At 42.6% G+C, this 27,388-nt stretch overlaps 1 protein-coding gene across 2 annotated transcripts; it reads right to left on the reverse strand.

Annotated features, from left to right (window-relative positions):
• On the reverse strand, positions 1-26,871 carry mapk8b (mitogen-activated protein kinase 8b). 2 transcript variants are annotated; one of them, XM_080516880.1, is made up of 12 exons: positions 26,691-26,871; positions 20,146-20,326; positions 18,644-18,773; positions 18,118-18,176; positions 15,896-16,034; positions 12,697-12,862; positions 9,373-9,444; positions 7,911-8,093; positions 6,913-7,037; positions 6,179-6,242; positions 4,984-5,061; positions 1-4,252 (listed from the first exon to the last, which is right to left on the reverse strand). In XM_080516880.1, the coding sequence occupies exons 2-12, from the start codon at positions 20,265-20,267 to the stop codon at positions 4,107-4,109; spliced, it is 1,284 nt and encodes a 427-aa protein (XP_080373006.1). In that variant the 5' UTR covers positions 20,268-20,326; positions 26,691-26,871; the 3' UTR covers positions 1-4,106. The 2 variants fall into 2 exon arrangements, with proteins under 2 accessions (XP_080373006.1, XP_080373005.1); XM_080516879.1 differs by having other exon boundaries at positions 4,190-4,257.
• Positions 26,872-27,388: the final 517 nt, after the last annotated feature.

The following is a 27,388-nucleotide window of genomic DNA, read 5'->3' on the forward strand; positions in this document are numbered from 1 at the left end:
TGTATTTCTTTTATTTGCAGTACATGTTTTTTTTTTTTTTTTTACTTTTCTTAAGAGGTGGCATCATCAGATCCCAGTGCATGTTTTCTAGTAGTGCACTTCTTCGTTGGATTGCAGGTTTTTTTTTCTTTTTTTCAAGACGCGCAGATCCAGGAATTCTTAAAACTACTTGCATGGCTGGATTCACTAGCAAACATTACAAACCAGCACCATACACATAATGATTTCTCGTAGGTATGCACTCACCTTTTTTTTTTTTTTTTTCCCCAACATTATTGTTCCCACCCAAACCCGAATCTAGAAATCCGTCGGTACACGTTCCGAGTCGGAGAACTTTCCGATCTCTGCATCGGACACCCGCCGGCGGATTTATTCAGCGGGTGGCATAACGTTATGACTATTAACAAGTCACAGAAATAAAAACTGATCTCATTCTTTAAAAAAAAAAAAAAAGAAATGAAAAAAAAAGAAAAACAAATTAAAGTATGGATTGACAGTACCAAACATTTTCTTTACCTTCAGGAGACAGCTAACAAAGGCTAGGCCCATCACATACTACTAGCACAGTTTGCTGAAGGTATTGCACATTTAGTTTAAAAACAAAAACAAAACCAAAAAAAAAATACATATAACAATTCTCTTACTTCTAGGTTGAAGTATACATAATGTACAAAACTAGAAGTCTGTTGAAACTGACAAATAGTACACTTTCAAATAAATAAATAATGGAATCTGTTATTCACACGTCTTCGATAGCTAACTCTGCAGGCGACTACGTCAATGCAAGAACTGGCAGAAATTCAGTGTGAGGTAGTTCATCAAAGTCGACTAAAAATCAGGATGCAAACGTTCAGAGGAAGGAATTAATAACCAATATTAAAGCAACAACCACCTATCGAAGAAACCATAAAAATGAAAAACAAAATACTCCGATTACTGCCCCTAAAAGTTGGGCGAAGAAAATTAAGAGCACTTTTGAGAGAGAGAGAGAGAGAAAAGAACTGTACTTCTGATTGAAAAATAAACTAAAATGGACTAATCTTATTCTCATTACATAGTCAGCTACACAAATGTGATATCGCTTATTTCTCAGGATTATACGTGGGAAATGTATTCTTCCGTCGTTTGTTTTCTTTGCCACTTCGCTCCAAAACTGTTAACGCTTGTTCATAATGGATATGGTTATGAAAAAGAAAAGAAAAGAAAAAGGAAAGTAAGAACATTTCTTTTCTATTTTGCTGAGTGGCACCAGCTGTTCAGGGGAAAATGACACTTTGCATCCGAAACATACAAATTGGTCGCAATACAGGTAATTTTACATTGCTAATTTTAGCATCCTAAAATATATATATATATATATATATATATATATATATATATATATATATATATATATATCAGTGTTAATGAAAGTCAGTGACCAAATGAGACTTTAAAATGGATTACATAGAAAAAAAAATCTATTAACAATTTAGCACATTTTTCTTATGCTGGACAGGTTTAAGTTCATTCTTTAAGTGTTATACTTACTGGTTCTCATGCCAATGCACGCTGCTAACGTTTCAACAGTTGTGTAGCGAAGCTACAAAGTTAAAAAAACATTTTCTCTATATGATTTACATTATCAATGATGGAGTTACTTGAAAAGCAGTTTTCGAAAGGTAAAAATATAAAGTTAAAGCAGCTAAAAGAAACCATTATGATTTGCTTTTACATACATAACAAATAGTGTCACTAACAAACAATGCGAATGAGTATTTAACCATTACAGTCCCATTATTAATTATTAATTTCTGTGCCAAAGCTAACTTCTGCTTGTGCTATCACAAGTTTATTTGCTATTATACTACCCGTTTATACTTATAGAGTAATGTGAGGTAATGCGATACAGTCAGAGACGATGTTGCCTGGGAAGGTTTGAAGTATATTCAAATATATAGAGCAGAAAATATTACTATTAAATAAAACTGATTAGAATCAACAGAAAACCTGAATTAAGGACAAGATAAACATGGAAATAAATTCACCCCAACAAAACTACCGTTTTTCTGGTGTTAAATTCTATTAATTGTAAGATTTTTTTTAACTTATAGTTCCTGGTAATCGATTACTGAACAACTGGTGCCAATCCAGAGCAGGAAACACAAGCGGAGCGGGAACGTCTGAGGAATCAATGCTGTTTTATGAGGAGTTATATCTTCGCCTCGCTCGGCAGACCGCAGCACGGAGCCTAAAGATAAACCTCCATGCTCCGCTTTAAGCCTCCCGAGGAAAAACATCCGCGAGGAAAACCCTGTCGGGGCGTCAAGTTACGTGTTTGGACGACCCTCACACGGTTTTTATTCCTCTGCTGTCAGCGTCCGCAGCAAGTGCTGGTGATTCACGCCGCCGGCGTGAAACTTACCAACTCCGCCTCCTTACAGATAAACACTCGGCGGCGGCGGATTAGTTACATCAAGAAGCTAATAAGTCGATACAGCCAGTGAAAGTGTCAAACTGAAATACTAACAGAGTTCCTGACGTCGATTTGCTTTTTTCTCTCTTGCAATCCCATTAGATTAAAAAACAAAAAAACAAACGCATAAAAAAAAATCCAAAAAAACAGTATTTTGGTTGTTGTCACAGAAAATAACTTTTTCACTTTGATGAAAGACCTTGATAAAAACTGCCGTCTCTTCCGAAATGACTCGAAACGCAAACACGGCGCCGCCTCGTCGACCAGCTCGCGGGTCCGAATCAAAACAAGTAGAAAAATATACAATACATTTGTGAGAACTACAACGCCGTCATACATCACCGTTTCCACACGGGGACTACTGTTGCTATTCAGACACCAGGAGAAAAAAAAAGAGAAAGAAAGAAAGAAAAAAAAAGCCTAATCGGTACACTTCCGAAGGAATGGACGACAAACAACAGGCACTTTTCCTTTCATAACGAAATCCTCTACAGTGGAGAAAAAGGGCACCATTATTGCATACAGTGATTTCTTTCTTTAGACTCTCATTTGTGCTGCATATTTTTATTATATTCTTATTTCCGAATTTCCAAATTCTCCTAAAGTACATTACTAATCCCGGGATCTGAGAGCAGAAGGCGGACATCTTTTCTTTTTTTACACAAACACCGACACGTTCGCACGCTTTCTCAACGTCACAAATTCCCTACTTGACCGAAGCACGTTCTACTCGCCACCGACTTCACACGAGCTCTACGTCTCGAACACCGACGAAACCACAAACAGAAATCCTCTCCAATAACATTCCAAAAGTCCTCAAAACAAATCCCGCCGACCAAGATCCACCATACTTTAAATGCCAGGTCTTGGGCCTGCTAATGCTCCTTCAGCCTCGAATGCCACACTGGAAATCCCAAAATGATAAAGCTATTATTTGTAATGTCACGAAACGAATCAAAAAAGATCCCATATAAACGAGTATGTCGTCGGCATACAGTGATATCCATCTAAAATGGGAGGAAACGGTTCCTAAGACTCCTGGTTCCCAGATTAAATTATGTTTCCATGGCTCGCTGTAAAATGTGGATGGAAGGTAAAAACTACACCGACCTCTAAAGTTGTACAAACTCAGTCTACATTTATATGGCAAGTTGTAAAAGCAGTAGCTTACGAGTGGAACGAACGACTCAACAGAAAAATAGATCACAGTAAAACGTTTTTTTTTTTTTAAACAGATATTTTCTCTCCATTTTTCACTGACAGTTTGTACAAACCGCAACGGAGTGAAATCATAAAAATTCTCTTATCATCTTAGGTTTCTGAAAAAAAAAAAAATTAAGAAATGCCACAATAAATTACAGCAAAAGAATTCAAATGAAAAGAAATCCTAAATTTAAAAAAATAAGTCATAAAAAAAAAAGAGGGAGGGAGAAAGATCTGTCCTTTCAGAGAAGTTTTCTCAAACAGCTAGCTGGCTAAACGCTACACTACTGAAGACGAGCACGGAGAGGGCGCCGACACAGCGGGTGGGAGCCGGAGCCAATGAGGGGCCGGCGGCCTTTGGAGGTGACCGTGATGGGGATGGGGGTGGGGGTGGGGGGCGTGGCCCGGCCCAGGGCTGACAGGAAGAGGAGGAAGGTGTAGATGATAGTCATCTGCAGCAGCCCACGGGGCCGGTGGCTGTAGCAGCGAGGGCGGCGCCGGCGCCGGCGGTCTCCAGGCTGCTGTCGGTGTGGGTCGGGGTCGGGTGGGTGGAGGTGGAGGGGGGCGTGGAGGGGCTGCTGCTCACTGCTGCACCTGTGCTATGAGAAGCAGGAACAGGCCCGTGGTCAGTCATCAGGAGGTCAAGCTTTAATGTGGAAGAGTTTGTAAATATCTTGTTCATTCATGTTGCAACTTTGCAGTGTGCGTTTCTTTTGTGCTCGTCCATGCTTTACTTTGCACCACGATGCAGCTGCAGTGTGTCCACTTTTGTGTTATACGTTTTTACATTTGTGTGTTTCATGACATTGAATGTTATATGCACTTTTGCCTTTGCACTGTACAAGTGTGCATTTGCGTTGCCCTATTTCATGTTGCATGCCATCGTATTCGGGCTGTGCATTATTCTATTTCTATTTTACTTGTGTCATAGCTACTTTAATCATGACGCAGCTACTACTTTACTTGTGTAGCTGCTACTTTCCTCGCGTCATGGCTACTTTGGGGTTATTTTATTGCTGTTGTGGCTACTTTATTATTGTTATGGCTACTTTACACACATTGTGGCTACTTTACTCATAACCTATATATCCTCATTCAATATGAGAGCCCTTCACAAAAGAATGACCGTGACATAAATACGCGATACATTACTCAATGAGGTGTCTTCGTCTAATTTTGTTTTATTATCCTGATTAATCACTGCAGAATATCAGTGTCTGATTACCAATGATACAACACTTTAAGTAAAAACTTGAAACATTAAAATTTACTGAAGAAAGCAGTGGAAAAAGAAATTCGAGTCTAAAACAATGGAGTCCACTAACCGATGGAGGCTGGCTGTCCCCTGATGACACCGTTCTTTGTTCTTTCCTCCCAGTCCAGCACCTCCTTATATATCAACTCTGCAACACAAAACACAATCATTGTTGAAGACACTAATCTGGGCATTTGAGCGGCTTGAAAAATGTATTAGAAAACCTGAAAAATTGAACCGATTAAAAATGAGGCGAGCCTTTTTTCACACCAGAGGATTTGATTGTCGGCTGTCGGAAATGTTAAACAGTTTCAGGCGATCTGTCCGATCAATAAGTCACCTCATGTGTGGACATCTTGTCACTTCCTCTCTGCACATGGCAGCTGGAAAATTTTCCCTATGGTGTTCCCCAGGGGTCAATGGGAGGTCCACTGCTGGTTACATTCACACATTGTTTTATTGCAGTTTTCCCAATCAGACTATCAAAAAAAACCACCTCTCCAACGACCGTTTGCCGAAATAATGCAGGGAGCTGGAGGACAAATCTTGTAAAGTAAAGAACCTTTGAAATAAAAGCCATTGGCAGTTTTAAAGGTTCTACTCTTGACTCTGATTTCAAGTGTTCTAAAACTGTAGTAAATGGCACATGTGCACTATAGTTTTCTTATAAGGGTCAAGATGTTGATCCCTAAACAAGAAAATTGGCAGCTGTTGGCTCTGAGTTTAGAGAAATGGATTCAGGGTCCGTTAACTCCCATCCACTGTGCCGATGTACCACCGCATTCTAGAAATAGGACAGATAAATGTGGAAAAAGGAATGTTCCCCAAAGGGGATTAATAAAGTGTGATTTGTTGAGTTTTACTAAAGTCTACTTGCATACCGAAGATGGTAAGAATCATGAATTAAATTCCGAGACCTCTTCATGCACGAACAGTCAGTTTTCATCTGTTCTTGATCGCCTCTCAAGACACTGTGGCCTCATCGCTCACCTTCATGTGATTCACGTCTTTTCTATTTTCTCCATGCGGCAAAAAGATCACCTCAAGTCAGGCGTGACGACGTCCAAGATGACTAACCGGTTTTGTCTTTCTGCTTTTATTCATATTTACACTTGGGTTTTTTTCCGCGCAGAATGCAGAGGAAAGCTGGGGATTCCCTTTGAGGAGAAAGTGTGTCCGTCCTTATGCAACACGCTGCAAACGACTGAGTGCTTGTGACGGCTTATCAAAGAAGAGAGAAGAAAGTTACTCCCCCCTGCCCCTACCTTTCCATTCCTCCACGGTGTGCTCCCTCTCATCCAGCTGCTTGTCGGTGATCACAGGCGGAGGCTGCACAAAAGACACGGAAGCAGACGGTTCAAACGATTCCAATCAAACTTAAAACAACGTTGGACGAGTTGAAAACCGTCTGACGCAGATCCTGATTCAAACTGCAGCATTAAGCTTGTCTTTGCAATAAAACCACTTAATGCTGACCCGTTTCTTCTTCTTCTTCTTTTTTTTCTTCCTGCCTTGGCCTGTGCAATCGTTTCCAGCAAAAAAGTACCCAGAAACTACTCGATGCCAACTTTATTTCAGGACTGGAATTAACAGCCTGTGTGCCTGAGGCATAAGTTAGGGAGATCGGTCTGTCCACTGCTGCATCGTCTGCATAGAATCTGCACTACTCACTGCTGCAATGGGTGTTTTTGAGGAATCTTTATCAATAATCAATGTACACGTGCCGAATCATTGTGTTCTTAACGGAGATTCTGCAATGTTTAGTGATCTATCGTGAGCTCCAAAAGAAATGTTATAATGCAGAGACGCTTTAATCAAGCAAATCACACATTTTCTTATACATCACTCAATTTCAAACATATTACATGCAACTACGGAAATATGGTCATAATGTGAAGTTTTTTTTGCTTTGTCAGCATTTCCCTTTTTAAGACCAATCCATGAATGCTTTCCTAAAAATCAACCATCAGATTTTGGACGCCAGGTTGTGTCTACTTACCGCCTCCACTTCAGTCAGGTCATACCAGACGTTGATGTAGGGGTGTTGGAGAGCCTCGTCCACCGAGATCCGCTTCGACGCGTCTATTACCAGCATCTTGGATAGGAGGTCTCGGGCCTGGCTCGCTGGGGGAGGGGAGGGGAGAAACCAAAAACAAAACAAAACACAAAGACAGAAACAAACATGATCAAACTCAACTCGTGTGATCCTGATTCTGAGCTGCAATACAATCAGGAGAAAGCAGGATTGTTCGGTATATCACATGAGTTGTAAGAACGATGCCAAATAAGGCGGAAAAAATTGCAGAAATTTTGTCTGAGGACTCGTCTTCTGAAACAGCAAACTTAAATCTGCTCTCCTCTTTGATTCTGACACGTTCTGTAGGAAACCCTGCCCGCGGGCGTCTTCGGAGCTCCGCAAGAACATCGGAGCGGAGAACTTAAGGGCAGAGCGCTGCCGTCACGTTTCCTCATAACTCTGCGAATTACTGAGGACATAAAAAGATGAGCCCCTTCACACTCCCCAATTTTTTAACAGCTCGGCGGCTTGCTGGGAGTCTTCCTGTCATCTCCTCTAACTTCCCACATGAAGACACACACTGGAGGTAAAAATGCTTCTTCTTCACGGTAAACAACTCGGTCCTGAGCTGTCGGCTCCGGTAATAAGTGCTTAATGTCGAGGCGGCTGCTCAAAGCTGATGTGTCACTCGGGCTTTGCCGTCAGCTGACGTTTGCACAGAGAAGCGACACAAACTGAGGTAAAGAGCAGACTCCTGCTTGGATGCACTAAGCCACAGAGGACCTATTATTTTAATCCCCACAATACAACAAAAGCCATCAAAATTTAAAATAAATAAAAAATGCAGATAAATTCTTCAGAGAAAAGAATCAAATAATTAAAATTTCTAGCAAAAAAACTGAAGCACAGCTCCGGAAAGAAAGTCCGCCTCCGAAAAGCGAACTGTACAACCCAACGGCAGGATATTGGAGGAGCCGTACCTTTCAGCTTGTTGTGTTCGGAGTCCGCGGGGAACAGGACGTCGGGGAAGAGCTTCTCGAAGCTGTAGCCGGCGTGCCGCGGGCGGTTCTCCACGTAGGTCCTCACCGACTGGTTGAGTTTCATCAGGAACTCCAGGGACGGCGTCCCCAGCTGCTCGATCACCTTGTTCCACTGGTCGATATCTTGTGGTTGCGTTGTTAAGGAAAGAAACGGGGCTGGATTCGGAGCCGGTCGGCTGAACATTGGGGGGGGGGTCGGGGGATTGAGGTTTATTTTTTTTACTTTTCCAGTTTGGCTTGGTTCTCAATTCCATAGGAGAACTACGTAGTTAAAAAAAAAAAAGATCCTGGAGAGAGCGGTCAGGACGAGTGGGACGAAAACACCGCCATGAAAAATCATTTCAAACATCTGCGCACGTGAGGCGACGCCCAGATGCTGGAAATGAATGTTTTCCATCGAGGACAAAACACACACACACACAAAAAAAAAAAAAATTCACATTGAACACATACAAGCTTGTTCACATCTTTGGCAACAAGAAGGAGAAGTCGTGGGAAAACATGAAAACTGTTGTTGTGCCGATAATCTAGCATGGCGCTAACTGCTAAACCGCCGTTAGCATCGCGGGGAGTCTGCTGATCTTCAGAAGATATTGTAAATCAAACTACACCCTAACAGAACCTCTCCATTGTTTTAAATATGACGATACAGGAGGTCTCATTTTTATGAGGAATTAAAAACTACCTAAAAACAAACTCTGGCTCATGTTTTAACTGAGTGGAAATACTAATAGAGAATATTTGGTTTCAAGCTATTTAAGTTATCTTGATACATATATCCTGAAATTACTGACATTTTCATTTTTTTTAAGCAGTTTTTATGAGAATGTAATAAAGCTGGCTCGGTTACATCCATTTCAAGCCAGACTGGGTCATTCTCTAGTTCGGCTGCTACAGGTTTAGATTGCTGGAAGTCCTTATTACAGCTTCATTCTTTTCTCTCCCCATACGTTCATATTTTATCTTTTTAAGTCACGAGTGCTCTCTCTCTCTCCTGTACTCTGTGCCCTCTCTCACTCTGTACCTTCATAGTAGTTTGTCCTTATCAAGTCTGCAGCCAGTGGATTAGCTTATCACCTGATGCCACCTTGTTTGTTTTTCTCCTATTATCTCCTGACCTCAACCAGTGCAAAGCCTCTTATGTTTACTTTCCTACTGTTTAAGTTTTTTCTTTTTCCTGGAAATTCAGTTCATTCTTATCTCTACACATTTGCTCAGTTGTTTTTTTTTCTCCGCATGTTATAAATAAACTAAGAAAAACAATTTGTTGCTTCTCCTCATGCGTGAAAAGATGTGAACAAGACATCAGACAAAAGGATGAGGCAACTCAGCATTTTTTTTTTGTTTGTCTTTTTTTTAAGGGAGGGGGGAAGTTTTGGATGGAGGTTCAACTCAAGGATACGATCAGTGCCTGGAAACAACACACTACCCCGGACCATTTCAGCCATGATGCAGCCAACAGACCAGACATCAACTGAAAAAATGAAATGACAACCACCCAATTAGCATGCAGGACTCATACAACGAAGGTAAAATGTTTTGGGTTTTTTTTTTTTTTTTTAAACGGAAGAAAATAAAATAAACACAAAGATGTACGTGCAAGGTGAAGTATGTGACAAGTAAATGGACCGCATGCAGCTGAGTGCACTCTCTTTTAATGCAGGAACGGTGGAAGATTATCCAGACGAGACGCGTTACGTATTTTTTCTTGTTCAGGTGCTGTGAATCATCGGCTTTGAAATGTTGTGACTGACTTAAGGCCTTGCTTCAAATGCATTTCGACTTCTTTATATCCTCACTGCTTAACATGCTGGATATGGAAAAGCAGAAAAAGTAAAGAAATGTGCATTTGAATGACATTTTTTGATCAAAAATTATATATTGTTGGAAAGTCCCTTTGATGGCACCACATTTGTTAGGATCATGCTTTTGTGGGATGAGCAACAGAGTATGTGAGAAGAGCTAAAATACAAATTTGTTCACATGCTTTTGAATCTTTGAGCTTTTCTGTCTTTCTAATGGAAAGATTTCAGCGGAAAAACCAGATGCTTCGCTATACCATAGTCAGTTTCAGTTTTATCGCAAAAAAAACAAAACAACAGTGAGGAGCCAAACAGATCGATTAACATGTTGGTTTTCTTTCCTAAAAAAAATTATTTAAAAAAACATTTTAGCCAGCTGTTGGATCCCAACTTTCACACGCTTTGAACACTGAAGCGCAGAAAAATGACACGGCTAATTTATGGATTTTTACATGGGTGATGCATTCAGCTGCATCATGCAACTCCAACCATTCTTTTTAAATTTGGTTGGTGTTTATATATTCAGGTGCACTCAATAGTCTGGAATTTACAGTCTCTCCAGTCGTGACACATGATACTAGACTGAACATTTAAAAAAATGTCAAGTTTGTCGTAAGGGCAAATTCAAATTCAAGACCAACATATTCCAAGTGCTCATATATGTCTGAAAAACTACAAAAATGTTTGACGCTACATTTTTTTGCACACCTGGCTTGATGTGGTCCACAAACCACGATGACTGAAGCTTTTCATGCATTTTTCTTTTTTAATATTCTCATATTTTACTGGATTTCAGTCGCTTGTGGTGCTTGTAGGGTTGTATGTGTTTATGTAAGAAGAGGAGGGCGGGTTACAAGTGGAGATGAGACAGAAATCCATCAGCACAATCCATTTGATGTTAAAGAAATAAAGATAGATCATTGAAAAAAAAAAAGAAGAAAAGTGTTCGGCGCTGGGTTGGTTTCAGAAGCGGTGCAAGACACTGCTGCAAGCAGCTCAAGGATACAATCCCTTCCTGGAAAAAGGATTTTGTGGCGAACCATTTCTGCCATAATGCAGCCCACAGCCCAAATATCCACTACATACACGCAGCATAAAAGGGAGGAAGAAAGAGAATAAGCAGCGAAAAGAATTGAAATAAAGACAACAGGTTCAGCAGGAAAAATGAGTGTGAAAGTTTCTGTGAAGAAGATGAGAGTTTACAGGAGGCTGCAGCTTCTTTGTGATTGAACGTGTACAACGTGTGTATAAAAAGGAGATTTTAACTCAAAATACTTCCTCAAAAATCCAACATGAATTGGATTTTATTCAGCCCGGGACTCATTTCTTGGTCAACTAAACAAAGATTTCAATCAAAACTCATTTTAACGCTCCTAACAAATTTAAGCATTTTGCGTTCCGTTTCCCTGAATGTCAACTTGAGTGTCACTCGCTGTCGTTTGATACGGTTCATTAGTCAAATGTTAGAATTGTACACGTGTGTGTTGGCCTTGTCGAGTGACTGCAGCTCTTTGGTCCGCGCTTCAGTCATGATTAGACGATGAGGTAAAAGTAGGAGGGTTCTCGTCTTTGTCACTTTGATGTAACACCATTTATTTGCCAATCCAGCTACGAAAGCATCAACGCAACACGGCCCTTCCTTTGGGCAAAGACTTGCATTAGAATAAGGTGTATAGGAGCCATTTTGCCCATTTAAAAGCAAATGAGCGGATCTATTGTTGGTCTTGCACGATTCTGGTGTGGTAGATAATTGGTAACGGCAATTATTCAGTAGTGACGAATAGATCATGTGGGTTTTAATCACACTCATCATAATCTGCCGATTCGTCATCACAGTTTCACATGGTGACTCTTGTAAACCGAGTTTCTTCGCAACCAAACTGTGAACCACTGTTGCTATAGCCTCTGTTTACATCTCTTTGTTTCACTGTACACTGTAACCTGAACCACAACGCCGCACTTGGTTTCAATCAAATCTACAATCTACTGTCAGGAGATCTGGCGCTGTGTGACTTTATCTGATGAGAATTCCATGTTGACATGCAAAGCATTAAAACAAAGTGTAGTTAAGTCAGTACTTTGCGATTTGTATGCAAATCTTGACACTGCGACGACAATGAAGGTCACGTCTACGTGAGGTTTCCAAGTGAAAACGCAAAAACAGTGTTGCCTTTCGGGTCTCCGGTGGCTTTATAGTCGAGAAACATCCATAATCGCAAACCAACTTCATTTTCGGTCCATATGAATGTCGATGTACTCGCCTAGATTTGCAATATACTGTGCAGGTCGAGTTTCCATGATGAGAACAAGAAAACTTAATGAGCATTGTATAGATGTTTTTTTGTCGTTTCTCTCCCACACGTGAGCGTGTTGGCTGAGAAAAATAGAAATGAGATCGCCAGCTTTAAACTGTCTTCGCACATTTCTGTGACCTTTAAATAACCTCCCTGTGATATCCGTTTCTCATATTCTACACATACTCTGGCTCGGGGTCGTTAATTGACAGATATGAGTCTGGCATCGGACAGCATTTCTCCGAATGTGCTGAACTCTTCTTTAGAGTCCATCTTGCAGATACTGAACAGTTTCCAAGCGGGAGTGCAAAGTGAGAGTGCCGAGGCATGCACGGTGGCCTGTGTTCACGGAGCCAGGCTGTACTGAGGCTCAGGACAGGCGACACATGCTGAAGCCCTGCCGACTCCAAACAGGAGGCTCCCTCCGAAGCACCCGCATGCCAGCGTCCGCCCTGAGGGGAAACCTTTAGAGAAAGTGTGTGTATGTGTGCATACGTGTGTTTTGGGAAGTGATCTTCCCAACATCTCAGCGGAAGGTGAGGGCCATGCAGCAGGCCAGGCAGCAGATCCGGCTCATCGGGCCGATCGCTGTCAAGACTCCCCCCGCCACACACAAACACACACACTCACCGTTGGCCTGGTAGCCCATGCCCAGGATGACTTCGGGGGCGCGGTAATAGCGGGTCACAACGTAGGGCGTCATGAGGAGGCCGGTGGCGGCGGTCCTGGCCAGGCCGAAGTCCAGGATCTTTAGTGTGCAGTCGGACTTCACCACAATGTTACTGGGCTTCAGGTCCTGTGCAGAAAAAAAAAACAATGGAGTCACATGAACTGGCTCATCTGGAATACGGAAAGTTTCTTTGATTTGACTTTGTACAAAAAGTATTTGAATTACTTGAATCCCTTCATTTGGAAATCTACCTCACATTTAAATCACGATTCTTAAACAAAAATGAACCAACGATGCCTTCTCACGCGAAACGATGTGCTTGTCATAGTTCTTTTGGAATTTTTGGTTTTATTCAACCACTTGTCTTCAGGAAAAAACAAAATAACTGAGTAACTGACCGCAATAGCTGAACTTTGCTACTTGTTGTGCTCAATCCCATCAAAACACAACAGAAACTTGCAATATAACCTCTCTTTCAGTTTCTTCCTCCAAGACACCACAACCAGGTCATCTGCACACAAAATGCAGTTTAGTTGAGATGTTTGAGGATTTGCTTTTGTTTTTCATGATCCTATTGAATTAAACGATGCCGTCCCCGTGTTATGCACAACAGAAAGACTCCCGAATAAATTCAAGCGTATATGCAAAAGACCAGAGGCAACAAAAAGCAAAAGACTCACTGCTTTAGTTGACAACATGTGGTACCACCTCACGCTGAGAGGAAACTTTTAAGCAGCACGCAGCAGCCGCCCTGATTCTGATTAAAAGCATATTAAATTCCCTGGTGCTTTGGCCTGGTTAGTTTTAGAAATCTGCAACACGCTGGAGGAAAAGCTTTGAATACCAGCTTGTGTTGTCTGCAGGGTCAGTGTAGCATGTTAATGTGCTGAAACCTGAGAGAAAAACACAAAGTCTCCATTACATGGAGACATTTCAGTGATTTTTTTTTTTCCCCAACACAAAGCACAGACATCTCTGCGAAACTTATAACAACAATTATATCGCAAACAATACATGGTTGGATTGCAGAGAAGTCTTTTTGAAAGATGTAGACTTTTTATACCCGGGAAGAGATGACCGTTCACCCTCATCGACTCCCAGCTTAGTAAAATAAATCTGTATCTCCGTTCTCTTCGAGCAAATCCGGACAAATTAAACCGACAGTACCAAAGTCTGTCTTCATAGCTGCAGCCTATAACGCACCCTGTCGTCGAGGCTCATTGCCTTCAGGTATGATCTAAGGATGGTTATATACCAGCTGTTAAGGCGAATGCGGCGGCCATGACAGTTGAGGATTGACGAGAATCTCGCACGGGCCATAAAGTACCGTTAATGTGTCCCAACGTGTGTGGGAGGGAATAACCTTCCTATTCAACCATTTTCATCACGTCTTGATTATCGAGGCAATTTAATTAGGCTTGAGTGCCGTCGCCGGGAAGGAAACCATTTTCTAGAGTCAGTGGTGAGTCTCAGCTCGTCTCCTCTCAGGGGAGAATCATCCAAACCTGTCAGGGACCTAAAACTCTGCGTGTCGTCTGCTCACCTTATGAAAGCTTCGCGTGCCGATCGACGCCGGCTTGCTCCGCCTGTGGTTCAATTAGTTCTGGCTCATGGAACAAGAGGAGCTCAGCTAATCTACTGCTACAGATTTCTGCAAGGGTGATGGACAGAGTGCTGTCACCGTGCGCCCCAAGGATATATGTGCACGCACGCGCGCGCGCGTGTGTGTGTGCTGTTCCAAGGTGAACACGAGTACCTGGTACTTCGAAGTAGAGCTGCACGATATCGGGTGAACAAGTGACATGCCTTTAAATATTGCGACAGGGGATGGATGGGGGGATATGCGGACGGCGTTGATGTCTTTTTTGTTTTGACATTTCACGCAACAGTGCTCTTTCTCTTCCCCCCGGTTGTGACTGGGTCTCGTTAGTTTGTGTTTGCTTTTTCACGCCGCAGTTCGGCATGCGTTTCGTTTTGCCGAAATTACAATAATCGAGCAGCCCCACCTCTTTCTAGCTAACTTTTCTTTGGGTGGGAGGAAACAGTCGGACTCACAGTTAAATAAAACAAAAAAACGAGAATAAGTTTCTTCAAAGAATTCATTTTTTTACTTCAGCTACAACTTCAAGCTTTGAATTGAAATTCAAAGCTTGTATACATATATAAATTTTTTTTTCCAAAGCTCAATTGGCTTATGCTGACCTTTAAATGTGAGGGAGTCCCGAGTTATTAATTATGCATGCTGGTTAGTGCATTAAGGGCCTTTCAATTACTGCAGCTGAAGAACGCCTTTAGTGGAAGAAATATTCAAATGTGTAAAAACGCTAACGCAAAAACACATTCAAAAACATGAAGAAGTACCCAGGTAACAAATAAATATGGCAAAAGAGTGTTGTTTTGATCCTCCTGGCTGTGTTGTTCCACACGACAAGTGAAGCATTAGTGCGCTGGCATCATGTTCCTGATGGAGTTGCTGGACGTGGATGATCCATTACTTCAATCGCATCCATCAACCCCCTTATCCATCTCTGCCTACCTGCATTCACCGCTCTTCTTCAATACACCCATTTCCGTATCATGCCTATCAATCAATCCCTCCATCGATCCCACTATGTAGTACTGCCTCCATTCCACATCACCCCATCCATCCTTTTGTGACTCTATGCATTCAATCCTCGTCCATTCTCCACGGATCCATTCATCCGCCGCTCCATCCAAGTTCCATACAAAATGACAGAGTGTCATCACTTGTTGAAATAAAACCACCCGAGGAGTTCAGAGGGGATGAAAGCCATTTGTTGAAGCCACAAACAAGTTCTGGACATCTGACGATTGGGTGTTGCTGCAAAGCTGATAATATATCAATCATTCAGGTGAAAGGTAACCTGAAAAAAAGTAACCTTATATATTCTACTGGGACAAATCATCCAAGAAGTATCTAGAGGTGGGGGTCCTCTGTATAGAGGGGTCTTTTCACACCCTTGTTGTGCTCTTAATTATCTGGGATCAGTTCCAAACACCATCCCCTTCTGCCCCGACGTCTGTCTCTATGTCCTTCCTCTTATTCTACACAATTTTCTCAGTCTTCCTTTCTTAGTCAGCTGAGCGATCTGATTTCGAGAACATGTGAAAACACGGTCATAATAACACATGACTAACCCTGTGTATGATGCCTGCAGCGTGCAGGTGCTTGATTCCACACAGCATCTGGTAGAGCAGGTAGGAGAGCCTTTCGTGGTCCAGCTCCATCTGGATCACCTGACAGAGGTTGGCGTCCATCAGCTCCATCACTAGATACCTGCAGAGGAAACCACAGGAGCTCAAACAGCAGGCACAGAGAGGGGGCTCCCATTCTCCCCAACTGTTGCTCCTAAGACACTTTATTATGGGTTTTGTGCAAAAATACATATACAAATACAATGAAAGAAATCATTTAGCATGGTTAAAGACTTATTTATCTAGACATGGAACAAATAATGAGAGAATATCTGGTGTTTTTACAATGACCACACCCAAAACACTGTTACAACAATGAAATATAACCAATCGACTGTTCCCAGCATTATTGTTTTTTTTCTTTGGATTCATAAATATGACATTAATGGGGGATAAATCTACCGCTTTATCAAAGTAAATACAAAACACCAAGACATTTCTCGATTCCAGCAGAAATGAGAGTGAAGCTACGTTTAGGTTTGTTACGTCCTCCCCCACGCAGCACTTCTTCTGCCTGGCATTTGGGAAGTGACAGTTCGGGTTTCTCCTCCTCGAAACACCGACGATGTTATGTTATCTGGCAGCTGTTATATCACCGGTCTCCTCAAACCTCCTACGTAGAGCGAAGAAACCTTTTGACAGCTTTTCGTTCCTTCACTGAAAAGCGACACCTTGGCGACGACGTCTGCCGTTTCCACGCCCGTCAAAGTCGGGTCCTGCGCTTGCCTGGAAGGCAACGCGCCGTCGATGAAACACATTTGAAGAACGCACGGGGCAAACGGAAGCGTTCGCCCCCTCGTCCTCTCAGCTGTGCGCTCGCCCCGCGGCCCCCTCTGGCTATGATTTGTCCGGTTTCCTTTTTAGCTCCAATGAGGCAGACAGGGCCGCGCCATCTAGTCGCACGCACATACGCACGCACGCACGCCCTGAGCTTCTCGAGGATGGCATTAATCATGTTTGTTCTCATCGTGCTCGGTGTAACCATCACTTCCCCCACATCCCGGTCCAGTATTCCCCCTCTGTGATTTTACAGCCAGTTTCCACTTGCGTGGACATCTTGTCGACTTCGAAATACATCCAGGACTCGGCTAAATATACCCGGGCGATGCTCTTAGTGACGGTTAGAAGTTCACATAAATGTAGAAATTATATAACAATGAGGACAAACTCATCTCTCTCAGATCACACCCCCCTCCAACAACGAAACATTTTCACCTTCTAACAATGACAGCAGAAACTGTTTCAGGACGCTTTCACTACAGCTTTGTTGGGCACCGTTTAACAACAATTCAAGTAAAAACACACCGTTTTAACATCTTAGTTAAAAAAAAAAAAGAACAGAATCTATTTACTACGGCTGTAGTGCACATGTGTGGTATCAGCTTTGCGTAAAAGTTCGATCTGCTATTTCCACGGAGATGGAGCGTTTGTTGTGGTTTTCACACACACAGTTTCAACGGAACCAGACGGTTTTCAAAAAGCTCCAAGTTGAAAGCCAAATTCAAAAAGTAGGATTTCAATTAGCGCGAACAGTGCATTTTAGACACCCAAAGCATTGCAGTTGTTTGTGGCCGCTCACAAGAATAATAATGATTTTTAAATTGCTGCATTGTTTCTTTTTTGCGGTGTGTGTAAAGTCGGCTGAACAGGATGAAGCCTCATTTTCAGGGCCGATCAATGAGGCAGATTGCCTAATTCTGCTCTTCTTTAATCCCCATTTCCCTCTTGCATCACGTCCCAGAATAGCAGCATGACAGTCAACCAAGCTAAATCAAAGTGTGAACGTTTTCGACAGACCCGCCTAATTAAATATATCGAGTCGTAAAGTCTTGAGGTGGAGTCTTGGAAGACTTTTCATTCTTTGGACTACTTCAGACCAGAAAAACTTCACACGAGCTGCAGTTTTGGAGATTCGTTAATGTGGTCCTGTAGCCATCACTATTTGGTCTTTTTCAAACTCAAATTCTTACATTTGCTCATTTTTTTATGGTTGATTGTGCAGGTCCACTCAGTATTATCTCCTCTCACGTGTTATGAAAGACAATATCACTCTACTAAGCTCCTGCTGGACCCTTGAAGTAGCACACAAAAACCAAACAAAAAAAAAAACCCCATCCTTGCCTAGATGGATTTATGCAGCTGATTGGGGGTTTCGTGATACTCACACATCTTGGAATTCTTCCAGCGTCTTCTGCGGCGTGAATACATTTAAGAGGCCGATGATCTGTGGGAAACAAAAAGCAAAGTTACCAAGGTGTATCTGGTCGAAGCAGGGAGAAGCACCGAGGTGATATAAACGTATATCCTGTCGCAATGGACATCCAGAAGACGTCCTGCTGAGGGAAACAAACTGAGCAGCCTTCTGCTTCACTGCCGACTCCGCAGTGACTCTGAATATGACCACATATCAATATTTAAACGCCGACTGTGCCGGTGACGAGGCTGCAAGGTTTAAAAAAAGGATGCACAGGCGGCGAGATTGATGTTCTGCTTTATATAGCGGCCAGGATTTCCTCAAGCAGACTTTGATTTTTGCCATTTAAATGAGTATTTGCTGCTTTTGCCAACTGAATCATTATTTATATATTGTGAGGTATTTGTGCGGCTAATTCTACATTCAGGGGATAAATATCAGAAGACGGACAATATCGAGTCTTTTATAGGAGGAGGAAAGCCATGAGGAGCTCTTACGTTTTTGTGGTTGACACATTTCATGAGCACCAGTTCTCTGTAGGCCCGCTTGGCGTGGGTTTGATTCTGGAAGGGCCGGCTCAGCTTCTTGATGGCGACGTTCCTCTCCAAGTTGTGGTCGTAGGCTGAACTGTGGTGAAACATGAACACAGAGAATGATCAAAAATAATCAGAATGCGAGAAGGCGCGTGAGCCGACGGTGCATTCTCCCCATCACTCGGAAGTTTTGATCCAAGAGATAGATATTTTCAGGCGTATTTGCAGGCGAGAGTGGTACCACACCTCCGACTGTGAGGCAAATAGAAAAGGTGGCTCCAGATTGGCTCCTCCTACTTTATCAGAGAGCGACGCAGCTTCTTGACAGGTCCGTACGTACAAGACGATCACACGCAGTTCCACAGACGTTATTTTAGCAATACTGCATCACTGCTTCAATCGTTATAGTGTAACGAACTGCATTGGTGGATTCAATTTCGGTGTCAGTCAGCATATGTTCCCGTTTCAAATTGTCGTTCCGAAACACAGATGGCCAATCGGCCCTCTCGAGTGATGGAACATGTCGCACGTTGGGTATGCACGAAGTTGGAAAAGGCGGGAGCATGTTCTGCCAACGTAAGAGAAACACAGATGCTGATAATTAATTGCCACTCTTGACTTGCGTTCGTCTTCATCACTCTCGTTGAGTTCCCACCTGGTATGAGGAGCCGGGGAGGATTGATGGCAGCACAGAAATTGGATGAGTTCATCTTGGTTAGCTTATGTTACGAGATTGGGGCGCCGTTTGCTTCAGACCGCCCCGCTTTGGCACTTAATTATATATTTGACGTTCCGATCAATCAGCCCCTGGCATGATAGATGTGCGAGCAGTGCACATGGCGATACGTATGCAGAAACCAATTCTTATATGGTGATTAACGGTTCGCACGTCAAAACTCATCAACCTTTTGAACCAGGAGCCAGTAAAAGATCTAACTCGACAGCCTTGATTTCTGTCTACATCTCAGAACTATGAATTCTTAGCACAAACTGTTGAAAAACATAATAAACAGGATTCTGTTCTCACAAGCTTTCCCCAAGTGTTAAAGGAAAACGATCCTGTTGTATTTAACTGGAAATCACTTCCAGACACAACACTAGGGCATAAATACATCTATTAGCAAATACAGCTTCCAAACCCAGCACTGATAAATGTAGAGACGTGTACGACTAGTACGCCAACTAGTAAATGTCCTTTCTAAACCTTGTCAGTTTTGTGAGAATCTACTTTTCGTTTACTTGTTAACTAGTTAATCATAGAGTTCGCACTACTCAACCTAATAGAAATATCAACTCTGACTCATCGAGGTCAGAGTTGATTCAAACTCACATTTCCCATTTAGAGTTCTACATCTCCTGCTCTGTAATCAACTCCATCGACTAATTATCCAGAGCTGGAAGCTGCTCAATGTGGCGCTAACACAAGCGAAACCTGCTCCCAGTCGACATGAGGAAATCGTACTCACCAGACAATTCCCTGCGCTCCGGATCCGATGGGTCTGAGGTTCTGGTAGCGCTTTAAAACCATGAAAGTTGAGTCGCCCACATCTATACTGTAGTACTCCTTTTCACGCTTGTTCCGGTTCATGGTGAAGCCTTGGCCGAACGCTGTGGCTGGGCATCCAAGGAGAGATCACCTCTCAAGAGCTGCAGGGGGAGTGAAGAGGATGATGGGTCAAGTTTGACATAGAGAAGAAGAATAAAAAAAAAAAAAAAAAACAATCCTACAGACAAGAGCATGGAGGGCACTGCTGATTATGAGCTTCCCATTTCAAACAGAATAAAACAAATCCCTTAATACCTATGCACAGCGGGAAGCTGTATTGAGGAGCTGAACAGATGTTCAACACAATTTTAAAGAGTTTGCTGATTAAATATGCCTTTGCGTGCAGCCTTTCAATAAACAAGGAGGTGAAGACAAATTGCTCATATATACAAATATGAATATGCATGGCGCGATTTGTGATGGAAGCTCTGACAAAACTAATGTTATGACTCATAGAAGAAGAAATAAATACCGTCACGGACAAAATGAGTTCTCCAACAATCAATTTGAGCATGTCAAGACGGACTGGAGGGAAAACCAGCACGACACCAACTACATATAGAGACTCTATAAGAGATAAGCTTCATGTGAGCACATTAAAAGTACGGGTTTACACGGCCTCTTCCATGCTAAGTGATCTGTGAAATGCGGGAATAACAAACAACCAGTGTCGTGCAAGCAAACGAAAAAAAAATTTCTATTGAAAAATTTGTAGAATTACAAGTTACTGAAAAGTGCTTTAATTTGCTTTTGATTCTGTGCCCATTATATTACTGTGGTGTGGCTGTGAAACAAGGGTTGAACTGTGTAATAACCCATTTGCCTGGTGAGTTCAGAAAGCATTACGTTAGAGGGAAGATGCTCTGTAAATTAGATGTCAGCAGTTTTTGGACAACTGATTTTCCAAGTTTCATGAGGAAACTGCACCATTGTCATTTGAAAACGAAGCAGTTCGTAGGAAAACCTAAGAATTTGTATATCAGCCCGCACCAGGCTTGTGAGTTTGAAATCCTTTAAACTCTCTTGCCCCTTCGATGACGATAACACAGTTCAGGACAATTACCCCGGGAGACGAAGATGATGATGATAATGAAGAATTTAAATATAAGGAGGGCACTTTTGAAGCAAGTACTGTTTTGCAAGAATAGAAAAGTTGCTGCTGTTGTTTAGACTCTTGAGTTGTCTTTCCAGATTGCTAGTAAGTAAGAAGCTCAGAGGACTTATGTGGAACGAGTTCGAGCACTGGATATATTATTCCGTAAATAAAAGTGGCTGATGGTCTTCAGGCTGGCGCTCAGGATCAATGATTCTCGAGTAGGAAAAGTCATCAAAGCCCATTTATGGGTCCTGTTCATCGAGGGTCTGAGTGTGAAGCTGTATGAAGTAATCAAACACAGCCCCGTTGACGTGTCCAGTTCAGCTTAATTGACGCAGGTTAATAAAATGTGAGCAGCTTGAGGAATGTGTGTACATTTTTTAAACTGGGAGAATTAGTCTGATCAGCACAGGCATGCCATCGGCAAGGATCTTGTATTGTTTTCTCTTCTGCCTAATTAAAACACCAAAAAGCACTCACGAGCAGCAGCACGTCAAAGCGGCCGCACAACCAAACCGCCGCGATGACTAAGCTAGAGAAATCAGCGGAATAACCCTGGAGGAGCTGCATGTGAAATCCGAAAGGTCAGGGGCGATGGAGCAGCGATGGAGGCAGAGAGGAAGCAGGAAGCCGGGCTTCACGCTGGGTATGAAGATGACAAATCATTAGAGGGATTAGGAACGCTGCGGTGAAGAGGTCGGCTCCGTGCTGATCGCTCAATGTTCCGCGGACTACGAGCTGACCGATCGAGCTGCTCGCCGACGCCACCCCACCCCTTCGTTTCCAGTAGAGCCTTCCCTTCTCCCCTTTCCACTCCTCTCCACACAAAGATCTTGACCGTTGGCTTTGACTCGGGTTGAACAACAACCTTGCAAGACAAAGTTAAAGTAAAATTCAACCCTCATGTAGATCCCTGATGAGGCAAACCATAGATCTGATGGCCGGCGTTCTTCTCTCTTCTTTGCACTCCTTGCTTCTCTCTCCGTCTCCCGCACTTCAGTCGCTTTCACTCTGATCAGGAAGCGCTGCGTTGTCCGTCTTCCATTGTGCAACCCTGTCGACCGTCTTGGATGGAGAAACGGTTCGCGCAACGGGAGAGCCTGAAAGTGGCCGTTTTATCTCACAGCGGGAAAAGCACTGAAGAATACACAAACACAGACCTACAATTGGCCTTTCCAAAAGATGAGCTGTGAAGGTTTGTTGGACTGTTTCCACAGCTCATATGTTGGGTCTCAATCATTTCTTAGTGAGGTATGGGTTCACGAGACTTTGTAGTACCAGTCCACCTACCACACATACACTATTTTCACACTCAAGCTGGCCCCCTGTGCAGATTCTTCAAACAAGTCAGAGTCTGTGATGGATCTTTGTGCCAAATTTCTCATTATAACTGAAAAATGAACACTGCCAATGAGTTTCATGGTCGATCCTTCTATGCCCCTAAGCGTTACTGCAGTATTACAAATGTTTGTCTTCAAGTTACCCCTCCAAAAATGGAGAAATTCAACAATAAAAACCAAATACGTGCAAGGGATTAAATGACATTACACACTGTCGAAACTTTTGCGTTCCGACCCATGATTGGACAGTTTCTCGACACTCAATATGAGCTTTAACGGTAGACTGACTATAAAGATAATACTGTGAAGTTCAAGTGACAATGCAGACCAACCATAGCAAAGTCCTCGCATGTGATTTGCTTCCAAACTGCAGCAAACATGTATAAATAACCTCAATGCTCTCAAGCACCCTTTATCTCCACATTCACTCTGATGTTACTCTTTCCATTTATGCTGCATCCAGTTTCATTAACTCTTGCTGGCTGACGGGAAAAAAAAAAAAAAAAAAATCTTAATGTCAACTTCATTTGCCAGAGGTATCTCACTTCAGCAGGGCCAGAAATAACAAGTAAGCCAGCTTCAGACGTGCTTTTTTAGAAAATGTCATTTGACAAATCCAATATGGGCCACACTGGAGGGAGAGAGTGTATCTTTGTGCTCCAGTATTCGAAGAAGTATGTGAACGTTACGGAATATGGCGTCGGCTGCCAGTCCTACATACAGCGTCAAAGTCAGGCATATGTGAAACAGCAATCACTGAACAAGTGACTGAATGAGTGACCTCAGTTACTAAAGTGGGTTCTATCCACCAATACTTGAGAAATGCTTCGACTCTCTGATTCTTTGAGATCTAAGGCGACTCCAGTCTGAAAAAGATGTGATGCCAACATGCATATTCCAATACACTAGGAAAAAAACTAAACCCAAATCAACGAGAAAAGTCTTCCGAGAGCCAGACAGAAAGGAGTAGATAACTGTGTCAGAAAAGTGCCAGATATGGCTTTTGGACTGGCAGTGGTGTCCAGACCATCCACAGCCTCCCCTCCCACAGCCTTCCATCAAACCGCCTCTCCCGGGAGTAAATCTGCCTCTCGCTGCTGCCGCAGGTCTGCTCCACTTCACGTCTTATTCGCACAAATACAAATTCTGAGGTCACCTCGGCGGCTTGGCTTTTATCTACGGAACACTCGCGTTTGGCCAAAGTAGCGGCTGTTGATAACAGCCCACAAGGACGCCATCAGCGCCAATAAAGACCCTGAACCAACTGCACTTCTCAACATTTACCGGGACAAATCAGTTTTTGGTTCAGCTAGACCTTCCAATTTCACAAAACATGGTCCCGTTTCTCATTTGCATTCCAGAATTTTTTTTTTTAAACAATAAAAGGAAACAGCAGACATTCAATGCTGCACACACACGCGATGAGCCGAGTACCTATTGTTGTCGTGTGCTGATGGCTTTAAATGTGACCCATGGAGTCGACATCTGATAGATTTCTGGAGGTAAACAATCACAGCTGTCCTCAAATTGCAAAATGGTCATCTCTCCAACTCTAAGAATGAAATCTTCCTGTGTAAAGACAAATCGAACCCGCGCCATGATTGTCCTGCAAAAAACAAAACTTCTTCTGTTCATTCAATTTAGGTTCAATGAAACGGTGCAAATAATGACAGGAAACACTCCCGTCAACCTCCTGAAAGGCCTTCTCTTTATGGAAAGTGAAAATTGAAAACCTTTGTTGTGTTTTAGGGGTCTGTAAACTGATGCAATTGCAAAAATGATGCATTTTTACTTGAAACATAAACTGAGCCTCAAGAGAACCTATGGTGGCCATGAAGCCTTGGAAACACACTCCCGGTAAGTATTTTTCTGCTTAGAAAATATGCAAATGTCTCAGTAAAACATGCAACAACCTGCATATTGCAAACATTTTAATAAAATAAAGTAAAATTCTTGTAATATTAGTATTACTATGTAATATTAGTATTACATGAATTCAAATCCACAGTGGATTTCAAGTCTCTTTGCAGATTTTTATAACAAAAGAAGAAGAAGAATAGAGTCATCTGTTGCGACAATATTTAAAGAGAATAGATTCACCACAAATAGTCAACATGTTTTTTTTTAAGACATTTCACTGTATTTTGTCCCAGGGCACATTAAGTCTTTTATAAAGATTGAATTACAGTTACATATATTTGTTTTTCTTTGCACTACCATATTAGAAGTACATTTAGAATCTTGATTGTTTATTAGATTACAATTTGACAGGTCCGGCCACTTGTGATCAAAGCGAGCCGTTTATGCTGACAGAGTTGTTGAGTCCCCTGCTCCAAACCCAACACACAATAATGATAACAATCACCGAGTCAGTTGTGCATGGAAATTGTTGCAATGAATCATAGCAGAGGTATAAATACAAATGCACACAGGCTTCAATGAGTCCAGTCTGCAAACCTCTGGATGAGACGATTCTCCATATTAAAAACTAACTGACTTAAAAGACATCTCGGCGTAAATGTGAGCAATCTTGCCTCGCAGGATGAACGTCCCCATACGAGTCTGGGCACCTTTCTGTGAGGAATTTTACATGTCCTCCCTGCTTTGTTTTGGAGTTTTTTCCAAGCATGCATGCTGAAATTACACAACGCTTTCAAGTGAAAATGGAACATTTTTGTTGCGTTCTGAGTGTCCGATTACACAACAACGGAGCATAAAGAACTTGAAAATGCAAATTTCATGAAAACGGCTCCAAAGGTGGAACTTTCCGAAAACGTTCTTACTCCGAACTGAAGAAATTGCAAGTTTATGAAAACTCTCTTGTCTCTGTGTAGACAGAGGAAAACAGAACTTTTATGGAATGCTGTCATTGTAAATAGTTCTTCTGCACATGCGCAAAAAGATGGTAAATAACAACAATGGCAGCCTTCAGAGTGTAATGACTCTCAGTTCATATCCTCTTGGGACTTGGTAGTTTTATAGTTGAGACTCTCCCGTAACAGCAACCCAATTTTGTTGTCGGTCCATATGAATGTTCGTGTACTCGCCATTGTAATAGCAATGCAATATTTATTAACATATTTAACATATTGTTCTCTGCACGCATGTGCGTGTGGTTTCATTACAAGGCCAAACAAGCGCCATCTTGTGGCCTGGCATGCCAACTACACAGGTTTGAGTGTTTCTGTAATTTCCATGTCAACGGCCATTGTTTTAAAACGTTGCCGTGTAAACACAAAACTTTTCTGAAACGAAAACGCAAAAATCAATGCGTTTTCACTTGAAACAAAGTGTAAACTGGACCTGAGTTTCTGTGTTTGTTCCATAGGGGGGAGGCGGTTGACCTGTTCCAAGGTTACGGCCCCTTTCTTAAAGCCCCTGAATTACACATGGCAGCAGCAAGGATGACCATTAACGGGGGATATCAGAAAATCAGACACGATCACCAAACTCTTCCCATCTCTGCAGACCACGTTTTGGTGCAGGGGTCAGATTTCTTGGTGCATTTCGGCTGATCATCACTGCCCTTTTTTTTTTTTCTTGGCCGACAGTTTGAAAATATCTGCAATCAACCAAATATCACTACACAGAGGAAAAACAAAAACAGAAACTAACATTCAACGCAAGCTGCGAAAGACACATCAGATCCTGAAGGCATGCTGAGGCAAAACCGTGCAGGATGTGAGAGGAGTCAAACTCAGAGGTAGCTAGCCGGAAAAACAAACGAAAACCAGGGTGTATTCAGAGACTTTTAAGCGTTTTCCCAGGAGCAGACGACTTCCTATGTGACAGGCAGGTTGGAGCTAATGTGCAGCCCCGACACGGGAGGGCTCCGGCGACGCTCCCCCTCCCCGCAGTGTCGCCTCTCAGCCCGGGCTGCTCTGCACCGTTTAGGCCGGACCCGTCCTGCCTGTCGTGTTTGTGCTGGAGGAACACGCTACCACAGCAATACACTATTATGACCCACTTCCAGGCGCCGCTAACAGTTGACAATAACACGACAAACATGTATTCACGAATCGAGCTCACCCCACTCCGGTTAATTCCGACACTGTCGACCCGCTTGAAAGCCTGCCGGAGACTCAACGAACCAGGACGGGAGTCTTTCTTTCTTCCTTTCTTTCGTCTTTTAAACAAAAAAGGAGGAAAAGCAGCTCTTGAATCTCCTTTCCTTTCTCCGGTTTCCTTCACACTAGCAGGCCAGGACCGCCGCAGAATACATGTGTAGCTTCTACGTAACCTAATCTCGGCGCTTCCGTGACACGGACAGTTTCTGCCATTTCATTCCGACCGTCGTCGAAAGCTTCCGATGTTCTCCGATCAGTCTTCCGATGTTTCCTTCGGCTCCGCTCGGCAGCGGAGGGCGGGGGAGAAGTGTTCAAGAGCGGCGAGGCGTTCTTGAACACTCCCTCTTCCGCCCCTCCGGCGTAGGGAGAAGCGTTCAAGAGCGGTTATGCATTTCCAGATATAGACTTTGCAACGTTTTGAAACGTGAAACTCAGTCAAGTATGTAATATTACCCTGAATGCACACACACACACACACACACACACACACACACACACACACACACACACACACACACACACACACACACACACACATTTTATTAAAAAAATGTTTTGATTGTTATATTTTTTTTAATCTATTTATTTCTTTTTTTAGTTTTATTTCTTATTTTATTCTATTTTTTGTGTTTTAAAGTTGTACTCCTCATACACAGCACT

This window comes from Blennius ocellaris (assembly GCF_963422515.1).
Source record: "Blennius ocellaris genome assembly, chromosome: 21".
Taxonomy (NCBI): Eukaryota; Metazoa; Chordata; class Actinopteri; order Blenniiformes; family Blenniidae; genus Blennius; species Blennius ocellaris.

Bases quoted from the DNA above. Each gene is read 5' to 3' on its own strand.
- mapk8b (XM_080516880.1), bottom strand. From the start codon at position 20,267: ATGAACCGGAACAAGCGTGAAAAGGAGTACTACAGTATAGATGTGGGC. The intron at 8,094-9,372 runs GTATCCTTGAGT...CGCAACCACAAG, and splicing joins GTTGTTTCCAGGCACTGATC to ATATCGACCAGTGGAACAAG. The intron at 5,062-6,178 runs GTAGGGGCAGGG...TTTGTGTTGCAG, and splicing joins CACCGTGGAGGAATGGAAAG to AGTTGATATATAAGGAGGTG.